Source organism: Octopus bimaculoides, chromosome 4 (genome assembly GCF_046866305.1).
Source record: "Octopus bimaculoides isolate indiv1 chromosome 4, ASM4686630v1, whole genome shotgun sequence".
Taxonomy (NCBI): Eukaryota; Metazoa; Mollusca; class Cephalopoda; order Octopoda; family Octopodidae; genus Octopus; species Octopus bimaculoides.
In genome coordinates, this window is record NC_142931.1 from 92,975,534 (window position 1) to 92,989,273 (window position 13,740).

Below are 13,740 nucleotides of genomic sequence, written 5' to 3' on the forward strand. Positions count from 1 at the left end.
AACAAATCCAAGCAAATGGATTGGGAGAAGAGGTCGTGTTGAATTTCCTGCACGTTCTCCAGACCTCACGCCAATGGATATTTTTTATGGGGACATCTCAAAGATAAGGTTTACGCTGCAAAACCAGTGACAATTGATGACTTGAAAAATGAAATTCGAATACAATGTCTTGTAATTCCAAAGGAAATGTTTGGCAATGTTGTCGAATCCATTGTTGGACGTTATCAGCTTTGTTCGGAAAATGAAGGAAGGCAGAACAATTTACTTTCCTGAATTTAATTTAACTTTTTAGGATTGTATGTATATCAATAAACATCTACTTGAACACAAAATGCATTTGTGCTGGGAAGTCAAAGAGTGAGTACATCTTTTTGGGACACCCTGTATATGCATATATGTATATATATATATATATATATATATATATATATATATATATATATACTAGCAGTATAACCCGACCATGTCCGGGTGTGACTTATTACACCATCTACGATAAGTCTTGCTAGGTGAAAATCAACTAAAAAAGAAAGCCTTACAACGAAAAAACCCTTATGATGTAAATATGTTCATAATTCAAAAGACGATGAAATTAACAGGGAAAGTCTGAAGGCTGTTTTGCGTAAAATTATTAAGCGTACGTAAATTTCATCCGTCTAATTGGCTATACAAATGCTTGTGCAAAACAACTTTTTGCGCTGCCCTGATTATACATAGCAGGGTAATCCCTTTTTGCAGGAGCTAGGACGGCAATTTGTGATGAAGCAGTTGCTGGCGATCTGTTGCTACACAGTTTTGCCAGAATTCTATCAGATTGGGCAGAAGATGTTGATGCATCATTTTGGATTATGTTCAAAGTAGCTTCTGGAATGTGGTTAATTGCTGCAGTCTGTTGCTGTCATTTTAAACCAGTTGCTTTCTTTCCTCAGCAAACTCTCTTCTTTGGAGGCATAATCTATGTATATATTAAACAAAACAACAAAAGTTATAATAGATGGCAGGGTCGGTAGTTTTCACATATCTGTAATTTTTCAGATTAACACTCGCACGATTATCCAACCCTAATCCTAAACCAAATCCTAACACTAACCCTAACACTAACCCTAAACCTTAACCCTAACCCTAAAACCCTAACCCTGACCCTAAAACCGTAACTGTAACACTAATCTTAACCCTAACCGTAACCCTAACCGTAACCCTAACCCTAGACCCTAACCCTGACCCTAAAACCCTAGCCCTAACACCCTAGTGAAAATCGTGGTATATTTACAAAACATTGACGAACATGAGTTATATTTTACTGAATGATTGTGTACTTGCACGTGTATGCGTTTGAGAGAGCGAGAGAGGAAGAGGTAGAGAGAGGGGGAGAAAGGAATAGAGGTAGTTAAAAGTTTTCTTAAGACGGCTTCTCTTCACTGCCTATTACTTCATTAGAAATCTACGGATGCACATTCGGACATAACAGAAAAATGAATCAAATATGGACGACTTGCTCCGAAACACCACCGAGTGGGAAACACTTCTCAAAAATAACCTGCAGTTGTTTCCTTCAAAATTCCTACATGCTCAAAATGTACATACATCAGGGTATATTTGTAAAAAATTTCACGAAAAAATATTCATTTTCCTGGAAGTTAAGAGGAATTTAAGTGGAATTTCCGAAAATTGTCCCCCGCCTCCCAAAACACTTTCACCGAATCAACATAATAAATAATATATGCATAGAAAATTTCATTAAAAAATATTCATTTTTCTGAAAGTTATGACCTTCCAAAGTCGGGAGGGGGGTACAACTCTGTAGTTATGCCACATTGATGAACATGAGTTATATTTTTGTGAATGATTGCGTTTACTTGCACGTGTATGCGTTTGAGAGAGTGAGAGAGGAAGAGGGAGAGAAAGGAATAGATCACGTATGTGTGGTTGCGTATGTTTTTACGTATCAATGTTATGAAAAATAGGTAAAGAATACTGAGAGGAAAATTTAATCTATGACATTGTATGTATCACTTCCCCCCCTCTCTCTCTCTCTTTTACTCTTACTCTCTATATTATATGTTGAGCGCGTGTGTAAGAACGGCGTTCCAGGTAAAAGGGAAGAAATATAAAAGTTACTAGAAACAACAGCCAAATCTCCCTTAAATAACATAAAGTAAACGGAATTTAAAAAATCTAATTACTGCATTGGAAAGTTCACATCGAGAAAATTCCATTGATGTAAAAATTTTTACGAAAAAGTGGAAAATGTGGATTTCTATAGATGCAACACACACACACACACACACACACACACACACACACACACACACACACACACACACACACTCACAAACTCAGCTATACTATAGTTATAGATATATATATAAGCAATGTTAAATCTCTGAATGAGATTTATATGTATATATATATGTATATGTATATATATGTATATATATATATATATATACATATATATATATATATATATGTATATATATATATATATATATATGTATACATATATATATATATATATATATATATATATATATATATATATATATATATATATATATATATATATGTTCTCAGCCGCCCGGAAAGACCAAAGAAAAGCGCGTAAGCAGGGAGGAAGCCGCACTCTCAGCGCCGACGAAAGACAAGTGCCGAAAAAAAAGAAGAGGTGAACAACGTGAATGAATGAGAAAAGGCAGGTAGAAAAAGAAGAAAGAAGAGAAAAAGGCACACCCTGTGAATGTTGACCCCCATCCCACTTCAACCCGACTCCCAATCACACCCACTGTGCCCCATCGTCCCTCTACAGACACCAACCCTCTCCACAGTCCACCGGTACAAAGAAAAGCACAAGCACACAGGGGTCCCAAAACTGCTCCTCCCCCGCCCTGTAAGAAAAACACATTGTAATATATGACAGAACAAATAAAGAACTTTACGATGTGATAGACACATGGGACAATACAATCGAAGTAAATACGACAGGATATTCTGGATTACCATTGTGTGGTGGTAAACTTGGAACATATGCCAAGAATAAAAGACTATGATAAGGACTATGAATACTGGGTCAGGAAAATTGACACCAGCCAATTCCCAAAGTGGATAGATGATCGTTATCTTCGCGAAAGATGAAGATTAGCTGTGTTTTTAAAGTCATACTAACAGGTTAAATGAAGTCGCTCGGAGGTTGGGGCCGAACAGCCTCATTTCATTTTAATCCATTATTTCATTCATTCCTTACATTCGTTTTTTGTCCCCATCTTGTATTGTCCCCTACATGTTAACCCCTTGTGGGTAATAAAGAATTCTTTACATTTTGGATTACATAGTAAATAGAAAGAGAATTATGGGACTTGTATCTACACACAGCCATTATGGATTACTATAAAGGATTTTGCCCTGGATTTATATCATTTTTTCAAAATGTTTATCCTAAGTTTGTACCAATACACTTTTTAAACAACATCTTTATCGTACAATTTTAAATAGCATCAGTCTCATTCGATTGACTGCACTAAAATTCATCCTTTACTCTGACGAGTGGATATATTATAAACACAAGAATACATATATGTACATTTAAATGTACATACATAAATGTGTATACATGCACACCAATGAGTCAGTTAATATTGTTATTATACACATATATATATACGCACCCACACATACATACATACATACATACATACATACATACATACATACATACATACATACACATATGTATATATAAGCATTCCCGTACAGACATGTTCCCTGGTACATACGCATTAGTTGCGTTTGGAAAGGAGGATTCTACTACCAGCAGAATTCTAACTTCTCCATAAGCAGAAAAATAACGGAGTAACTCATCGCAGATTTATAGATTATTGTAACAATTCTCACGAACTATTTTTTATATAAATTATTCCATTACAAACAGGACTGACACGTACGTACCCCATAGGTTTCTGATATATATATATATATATATATATATATATACATATATCTGTAAAAATATGTGACACTTATTCGGTAGCCATGATAAAACTCCGAGTTTCGGATGCCGGGGTGGGAGCCCACGCCAACATCTCTTCAGTTATCTGGCCATTGAAAATTCCTGTGAAAAATGACCGTTAAACAAAGGGAAATTACTGTGTGGTGACCGTCAATAAGACAAAAGAGCTAATAGACCGCTAAGAAGGTAAAGGTAAGAGAGTAGAGAAGTCTATAGGTTTGCGTAAGCGCACCAATCCGTACATTCGCCTATATTTATATATTAAAACTACCCTCGCTTTAAACATGATATTTTACGTCTAATTGTTTGTTTGTATAATAGTGCTCGCTTGCTTAGTAAATATTGCTTTCATTATTTTATCACATTATTTTATCTCTTTTTTTAAGAGTCAATCTGTCATATATATTTATCATTAATAATTGGTAGAACTTACAAATATAGATAGATAGATAGATAGATAGATAGATAGATAGACAGATAGATAGATGGATGGATGGATGGATGGATGGATGGATACACACACACACACGCACACTCACACACAAATCTGGTGCTGTGAGAACACATGAGAATGGCGTTTCTTTACTTTTTGAAATATACCCACATTCGGCATGTGTTGATATATGCCAAAGCAATTTAATTTTACACAAATATATATTACTTTACATATAACTTATGTGTTAATTCTATTTACTGAATCTTGCTAAAAAGCATATTTTGCTTTAAAGTAGTATCTCCTTGTAGATACAATTGTCAGTAATCATACTGTTTCCATTTCTCTCAGCCAATATTTTTTACATTAGCCTTCTTTCGAACTCTAGATAATGCAACATACAGCTGACCATGTGAGAAGAATTGTATCAGAAGATATGTTCCAATTTGTTCAAAAGTCTGTCTCTGTGCCTTGTTGCACATCAAGGCAAAAGCTGGCTTGACAGGAAATAGTTTGCGTGTAAATATGAATCGAAATTTCATTTTCGAGATACATGTGGTATTCTTGGGATAGTTGATCCTGTATAAGGACCAGAAGCAACCCCAGCCTCAAAAACATGATCATGTAAACTGACAATGATGTAGCGTGTGCCATTGCAATGTCTATTAGTAGCATCTAAATTTCTCAGAAGCATTATGCATCATTTTTACTTCAGTTTGAGAATGTGTGGTGGAAACCCTGATGGCGTAAATTTGTTGATGAATTCGATTGGGTACAGAGTTTCATTGTATCTGAGCTTCTGTATATTTTTAGCTCACCAGGTATCCTGGTCAACAGAAAATCATTCACAAATTGTGCTGCTTCATTTGTTGAAGTAACAATGGTTGTATTTGCAAGCCACAGGGTTTGTGAAGTTATTTTTGAGGTCAGCATATACAAAATCACATAGATCTGAAAGAGTACCACTTTCAAGGCAAAGGTCATTGGGTAGTTTGATTTTGAATTCACCTAGGCTTTGTTTAACAGAAATGTTACCATTTCCTACATCAAGACGGTAATTAACAAACTCTCTTTCACCAGAATGACACCTGTAAAAAGTCTTAGATTGTTTGCCAACTCCACTATTTCTACATAATAGCAAAGAAAAGATGTCTTTAGTGTTGCATCAACAATTTGTGATCTGACACAATTATTTTGAAGTAGAATATTCTCCTCTAGAGATACCCTAACCAGTCGGTCAAGTGTAGCGGAAACAGAATCATGTCTCTATCTCCGTGCATATTCAGATATCTGTTTCAGTCGTTTTGCTCTGGTTTCATCTGATTCAGTTGCCTGTCTTTCTGCCTTTGCTGCTAAATTTTCTTTTTCATTCGCATATTATATACAAATGAAAGCTCGTTAAAACTATATTGTTTAGCGTGCTAGAAATAGCAGCGATCATACAGTTATTATTGTAAAGCTTATTGCATTCCAAGTAGCCATACTAACAAAATTCACTTCTTCATTAAAAAAAAAAAAGTTATAACGGCATATTAAAGAATTTTCATTTTATCAAAAATATTCATTTAACAAACTCCGGAAACTGATAATATTCTTGAAATTGTGCCTCGTATCAAAGTTATACAGCTATTTTGTATAATATCATGCATTCATTCAACACAAAATCACTTAAAAATTATCTCGGTATATTAAAAGATTTTCATTTTAACAAAAGTATTCATTTAATAAACTCCGGAAACTGATAATATTCTTGGAATTGTATCTCAGATCAAACTTATACAGCTATCATTAAATTAACATTAATGAAAATAGAGGCGACCGAGAATGAGAGACTGTTGCAAATATAAACGTAAAAAATGTTGCCTGCAACGAATTAATAGTGTTTATTATTAAACATTAAAATCTACGCTGAAGTGAATGCAATGAACATCTAAATTTTCGAGAATTTGGAGTTAAAAAAAAATTCCATACACTTCAGAAATCGAAATTATAGGAAATTTCTTAGAACATGAATTTATAAAAATATTTCCAGACGATCAAGCTTTTGATATTGCTTTCTTTTAGTACTTTTAGTAATTGTTACATACCTAATCAATAGGCAACTTTCTTCATTATAGTATAGATTATATTGAAGTTGGCTGGATATGATTTGAGAGATGTAGATGCTAATTCTAAAAGTTCTAGTGACCACAGAGAGGCTGGCATCAGTATATGTCAGTTCATTTATACCAGTTTAAAACGATGTGTAGAGTCGCATTCCTTACATCTCTAGCCAAGTCATTTTACATAGATTGATGGAATAAGTACGAAGCTTAAAGTTGGGCAAAACTAGAGGAGCAGTTTCATGAAATAGTTATCTAAATATCTCTGAAAAGAAGATCTGAAAAAGATTGTGTAACAAAATTAATGAAATAATTTTATCAGAATATTATTAATGTATAGCAAAATGATGTTTTCTTACAGACCATATTCCTCTGAAATGTTACGGCACCCCTGCTGATCTGGTATTTGTTGTGGATTCCTCATCAAGTATCTGGCCTAGTAATTTCAGGAAACAATTGGAATTTATACATTACATGATTAACAGATTAGATGTCGGTATGAACAAATTACAGGTAACTATTTTTAATACTTATCAGCTAACTTAAACCTATTACATAATTAATTATACTGATTTCACAATATAGTTTAATTACAGTTACAAAGATATAACATTGCTTCTTCTTGAAACAAGAATAAATATCACAAGCTCAATAGAAATGTTTTACTTAGTTTCATGACAATTGTTTCGGCCGCCATTTTCCCCAGCAGAAAACAGAATTTCACGGAAGCACGCTGTTCCTTCGTTTCAGCCTTCCCAAAAGTCAACGAGTAGGGGAGAACTGCAAAACAAACACGCAGTACGTGGTAGTACGACGTGACACGACGACGTCGGTCGGCAGACTGATATGCTTGAAGGTGGCATCAAGTGGCTTCTAGTGAAAGAAGCCTGCACTACAACGAGCTTGTCCCACAGGGAATGTTTCAGGTTACTTTTGGGTACACACTCGTGCATATGTATGTTTATATGCATGTGAACATGCATATGTATGTGTGTGGTTTAGAAAGTAGGCGTTAAATCTGATATACAAACCTTGTTTCAGGGTAAGTCCCAGGTAATGTGCCTGAAGAGTACGAAAGCAGCGCCTGTCCTTGCGAACCTAATAGTGGGTTTCTTTGAATCTACCCTATATGAACTTTCACTCTAAAAATTTGGAACCCCATTCCACCAGTACATAAGAAAAACTGGAAAAGTTACCTAGACGATTGTCTATCATCTGGAATGAAACCTATGATAATCTCCTGGATTTCAAATCCACATTGAACAATATAAACCCCAACATCCAATTTACAATGGAATATAGCAAGGAACAGCTCCCATTTCTGGACATTTTGGTTTAAAAAAAGTCCAACAACCAAATTGCAACCGACGTTTACTACAAACCAACAGACTCAAAACAGTATCTCCTTTTTAGGTCATGCCATCCTAAACACACCAAAATAAATATCCCATTCAATCAAGCAAAAAGGATCTGGACAATTGTATCTGACACAACCACTCGGGAACTTCGCTTACAAGAACTCAAAATAACACTCACTGAACGTCAATACCCACCCGCACTTATAGACCATGGAATTAAACGTGCCAAGAAATTTGACACAAACACACTAAGGACAACAAAACAAAACACCACACCTCACCCTAAATCACTCCCATACATATCAACCCACAACTCCAGAAACAATGAAGCATACAACACAATTATACAAAATCTCCCTCTGCTCACTCAAAACCCGAAAATGAACTGCATCCTAAATACACACAAAAATGCAAAAGACAAGACAAATCACTCAAGAGACTCCCAACAAATGCAAAACTATACTCAATACAAACGATACCAACAGTTAAAAAATGCAGACGACCGAGTTGTGGTATATGCCCATACCTAAGTGAAGGCTCGGAATTCACATTCCAGTAAGGACAAAAATTCTCAATTAAGACCAACTTCATATGTGCTTCCCAGAACCTTATCTATGTCCTAACCTGCTCAGGTTGTGGTCACAATTATGTGGGCCAAACGAGCCTTACTTTGAGACGCAGAGTCACGCTGTATAAAGAACAGATTCGTTTCCCTCAATTTAAGCAGATAGCACTGAGCGGCCGCATCGACAGATGCGCAAGCAAAAAACAAAAAACAAACAAAAAGCCGAATTTTCATATCTTCCTAATATACCAATGCAAAGATTCAATCTCAGTACAAGAACGCCCAAACAAGGAAAACCTGTTCATACAATTGTACAGACCATACAACTTTGACCATTAAAAAAAAAATTCTACTAAGGAGCCAGTTGTCCCCCTTGCCACCTGTTGCTCCTCTTAGTTGCTCCTCTTAGTTCACTCTCTAAACTCATTCTTCTTATTCTTCAAACATCCAAAATGACGAAATCCCTCTGTCACGAGAACTGATTACTGTACAATTTAAATAGCGAAAACCGGTTGGATTTCACGACATCCATACAATATGCATATATTTATAAAGAGATATTAGACTATACGAAACGAAGGCATTTCTCTTCTACTTTTTATATATTTTTTACACATATTTTTAACTATATATATAGGACTGACCTCACTCGGCCATGAATGACCATGGGAATGCACTTAGAAAGTTACCTTTCGAGGCATAAGTCCGGGCAAGGTTGTTTATGGAAGACCAGCAGTCACCCATGCATTAACAGCCTCCCCTCTCCACACCATCAATGTTATCCAAGGGAAAGGTAAAGGCCGAAGAAAAAACGATGGAGGCATTAAAAGGCATTACTTCGCAAGAGTCCTAGTACTGCTTCGAATAGTTGAAAATGCGCCTGAAGAGATGCATTGCTTCAAATGGAAAATATTTTGTAGGCTATAATAGTGTAAACATGTAAAACTATGTAAATAAAATAATATTGCAAAATTCCGGTTTCTTTCGAGTACTTCCTCGTACATATACATTACATGCATACATACATGCGTTTTTGTCATTGTCAGATTTTCGTAGATCGGTTTTTACATCTAAGCTAATACAAAAGCAAAATAGGAAATTTTTCTATGATTTACAAAGGGCTTCAGGGATTTAATGACTTAGGATCACAAGAATTCATCTAATCTAATCAATTATGGAACATCTATTTTCATAGTAATTTTTATATATCATGTTTAATACGTTACGAATATGGGACGATTATCTACAGTTAATATATCTAATGAATGCTTTTTTATCTAACCGCTTATAAGTTTTTTATTACCAAAAACTATAATTAAGTTTAAGAATTACGCTACGCCTAACACTCTGGTTTGTAAAATATTACTTACTTGAGACAAAATATAATAAGATACTTCGATAATTTAATGAAACAAAATATTTTCATTCTTTTGTCGTTTAGGTGAGAGTTGGAATTGTGACTTTTAGTGACTGGGCCATGGTCAATGTCTACCTTATGCAGTCCAGAGATAAGTCTGTGTTGAAATGGAAAATTGGTTTGATTAAACAGATCCAAGGTAAAACTAACATTGCAAACGCACTAAATACTCTCTTTACCCGAGTATATAAATCAGAAAATGGAGCCAGACCTGGAGTGAAAAGGATTGCGATTTTATTAACGGATGGAATATCTCAGACACATACAACGGCGGCATTAGTAGCAAAACGCTGTCGAAAAGAAAACATAGAAATATTTGCTATTGGGATCGGAAACCGTATCAGATACGACGAATTGAGTGAGCTTGTTAGTAGACCTAGGTGGAAATACTTGATCCATGCTTCAAGTTATGAGGATCTTAATAGAATCAAAGATGACATCGTTCGTAAAACATGCCGAAACCGTAAGTAATTTCCCTTTTTCTCATCTATTTTTCTTCTGTTACTCCTGTTATTATTAGGGTGTCTTTTGACCATCAACCTGCATCAACTTATCACCGATATTCATTAAAACATAGCTATATAAATGTGTGTGTGTGGTGTGTATGTGTGCGTGCGTGCACACATGAGAAAAGCAGCCAGACGGAGGAAATATCTTCCTTTATTTCGAAGATCAAAAATTAAATCACAGATGACAAAAAGAGAAACAAACATGCAATCCAGCGAGAAAAGTATTCAAAATAGCCGTTAACAGATATGGATGTATAAACGTCCTCGGCCAAGCTGCATAGCGCGAGTACACGCACTCATGTGACCGCGTGTGCATCGTTGGCGATTTTCTTTCTCTGTCTTCCCTTCTTTGGACTTTTCCTATATTTCTGACGAAGATCTCCGATCGAAACGTTAAATCCTCTTTCTTTTCTTTCCTATCCTGAGCGTCCAATAACACTATACTTATTCCACGTCCTCGCGTTGTTTTTTCGTATTTTTTCTTGCTTGTTCATGTTTAAATTGACTATATATATATATATATATATATATATATATATATATATATATATATATATATATATATATATATATATATATATATATATATATATGTATATATATATATATATATATATATATATATTTAAACGCAGGTGTTATTTAAATCTTTTTACTTCCGACATATGTTCCGAATACAACATTGGTATTATTCTAGCAGGAATAAAATAGTGTAAAACAATGCAATCTTCTCATCAAGGAAAGAAAGAAACCAAACACACCAATAAGACATTTTAACAGAATGTGATGACTGCGTATATGATGAAGGGAATGCTAACAAGTTTTGTTTAAAAAACCATTAGTGGATACAACGTCAAGGTAGTTTATAGAAAGAGAAGGAGGAGAAAGAAAGAAATTAGCAGAAAACTAATAGTGGAGAGACATAGAGCAATAGGTGAATTAGAATAAAGCTTAAAGGCATGGAAGTAGATATATTTTGTGTAAGTGAAATGTAAGACAGTCAAAGGTCGAATTTTATAGAATGATAGAAATCTATTATAGGAACTAAAGGCATGTTTCTGCCAATGTTTGCAACGATAAACGTGCTCTATAAACGTGTTTACAAGGGGATTCTCTGAGAACAGGATAAAGTGCATCTCACTGTTACAAAGCGGACAAAAGGATTTACCTTTATCATATGGAAAAGATACAAAGAGAATATTCCATTCCAAACCAAATTGTTTATGATCCTTTAGATAAAGGTAAACCTTTTTGATATATTATTCAAATGCATTTCACCTATATAAATATATATACATATAAATAAATATATATAAATAATTTGATATATTATACAAAAACATTTCACCTAAACCTGGTGTTTCTACCATTATAAGTAGACTGTTACATCCTTGGTACGTATGTGAATTTTTGCTACACTCTCTTTCTCTCTTTTCTCTTTTACTTGTTTCAGTCATTTGACTGCGGCCATGCTGGAGCACCGCCTTCAGTCGAGCATATCTACCCTGGGACTTATTCTTTGTAAGCCTAGTACTTATTCTATCGATTTCTGATACCGAACCGCTAAGTTACGAGGACGTAAACACACCACCATCGGTTGTAAAGCGATTGTGGGGGGACAAACACAGACACACAAGCATATGCACACACACACACACACACACACACACACACACACACACACATATATAGATATAATATATATACGACGGACTTCCTTCAGTTTCTGTCTACCGAGTTCACTCACAAGGCTTTGGTCGGCCCGAGGCTATAGTAGAAAACATTTGCCCAAGGTGCCACGCAGTGGGAATGAACCCGGAAGCATGTGGTTGGTAAGCAAGCTACTTACCACACAACCACTCCTGGTAACTATTTATTTATTGTTCCGTGTTATTTGTAAACACTTAATAAACACATGCATTTATATATATATATATATATATATATATATATATATATATATATATATAGAGAGAGAGAGAGAGAGAGAGAGAGAGAGAGAGAGAGAGAGAGAGGGAGAGAGAGAGGGAGAGAGAGAGAGAGAGAGAGAGAGAGAGAGAGAGAGAGAGAGAGATTTGGATGATCATAACTTTCAGAAAAATAGATATTTTTTAATGAAATTTTCTACTAATATGTGTTATATCATGTAGATTCCGAATGTATAAAACTTTTGGGGGAAAGTGTTTCAGGGTTGGCGGGATTTCGGAAAATTCACCGGCGTCCACTTCAATTCGTCTTAACTTTCAAAAAAATGGATGTTTTTTAATGAAATTCTCTACAAATATACCTTGGACTATGTAGATTCCGAGAACATAGGAATCTGCGGGAGTTATTTTTGAGGACCGTTTCCCACTCGGGGTTGTTTCGGAACAAATGGTCCATATTTGTTTCATTTTCTCCATTTTGTGCGTTTGTGCATCCGTACATTTCTACTGAAGCAACAAACGGGCAATGAAGGCAAATGAAGCCCTCACCAGAAAACTCGTTATACTAAAAATAACAGCTACAGGTCTGGTGCATAGAAATATGTTATTAAGATGACTTATCTGTTGCATACGATATTTTTTCACTCAAAGTAAATTCCCAGGTAAACGTTTCTAATAGAAAGGCAGAAGACACCAGAAGCAAAAATAAATAATATACACGCACAGTTAAATATAGAAGTGTAAAGTCTAATTTGTTACATAATCTCTATAGTAAACATGATATTGAATCTAATAATTCACTGTTTGAACTTTTTAATTACATATATATGTGTGTGTGTGTGTGTGTGTGTGTGTGTGTGTGCGCATGCGTGTGTGAGTGAGTGGTAGATATCTACGGATGCACAAACGCACAAAACGGAGAAAATGAAACAAATATGGACGACTTCTTCCGAAACACCCTCGAGTGGGGAACGGTTCTCAAAAATAGCCCCCAGTTGTCTTTCCCCAAAATTCCTATGTTCTCGGAATCTACATAGTCCGAGGTATATGTGTAGAGAATTTCGTTAAAAAATATCCATTTTCTTGAAAGTTAAGACGAATTGAAGTGGACGCCGGTGAGTTTTCTACAATTCTCCACCCCACCCCTCCTAAAACGCTTTCCTCCACAGATTTTGTATATTCTACATGATATAGCACATATTCGTAGACAATTTCATTATAAAATATCCATTTTTCTGAAAGTTATGATCGTCCAAAGTCGGTGGGGCAGAAATCTGTAGTTAAGCCAATATATATATATATATATATATTATGATATTGGGGAATGTCAAAATCCAAACATACAAGGATATTCAATTTAGTAATACCAAACTGAATTTCATAATAAAAAATATATTAATAATTTAGAGAAGAACCACCAAGATGCAA

General features: G+C 35.0%; 1 protein-coding gene across 2 annotated transcripts in view; it reads left to right on the plus strand.

Annotated features, from left to right (window-relative positions):
- The window catches only part of LOC106879866 (matrilin-1), a 109,048-nt gene that overhangs the window by 47,643 nt on the left and 47,665 nt on the right, over window positions 1–13,740 (plus strand). For both annotated transcript variants that reach the window (XM_014929584.3, XM_089351007.1), the window contains exons 3-4: window positions 6,900–7,051; window positions 9,903–10,341. In XM_014929584.3, coding sequence (XP_014785070.1) covers window positions 6,900–7,051; window positions 9,903–10,341 — 591 coding nt within the window. The remainder of the gene's footprint in view (window positions 1–6,899; window positions 7,052–9,902; window positions 10,342–13,740) is intronic.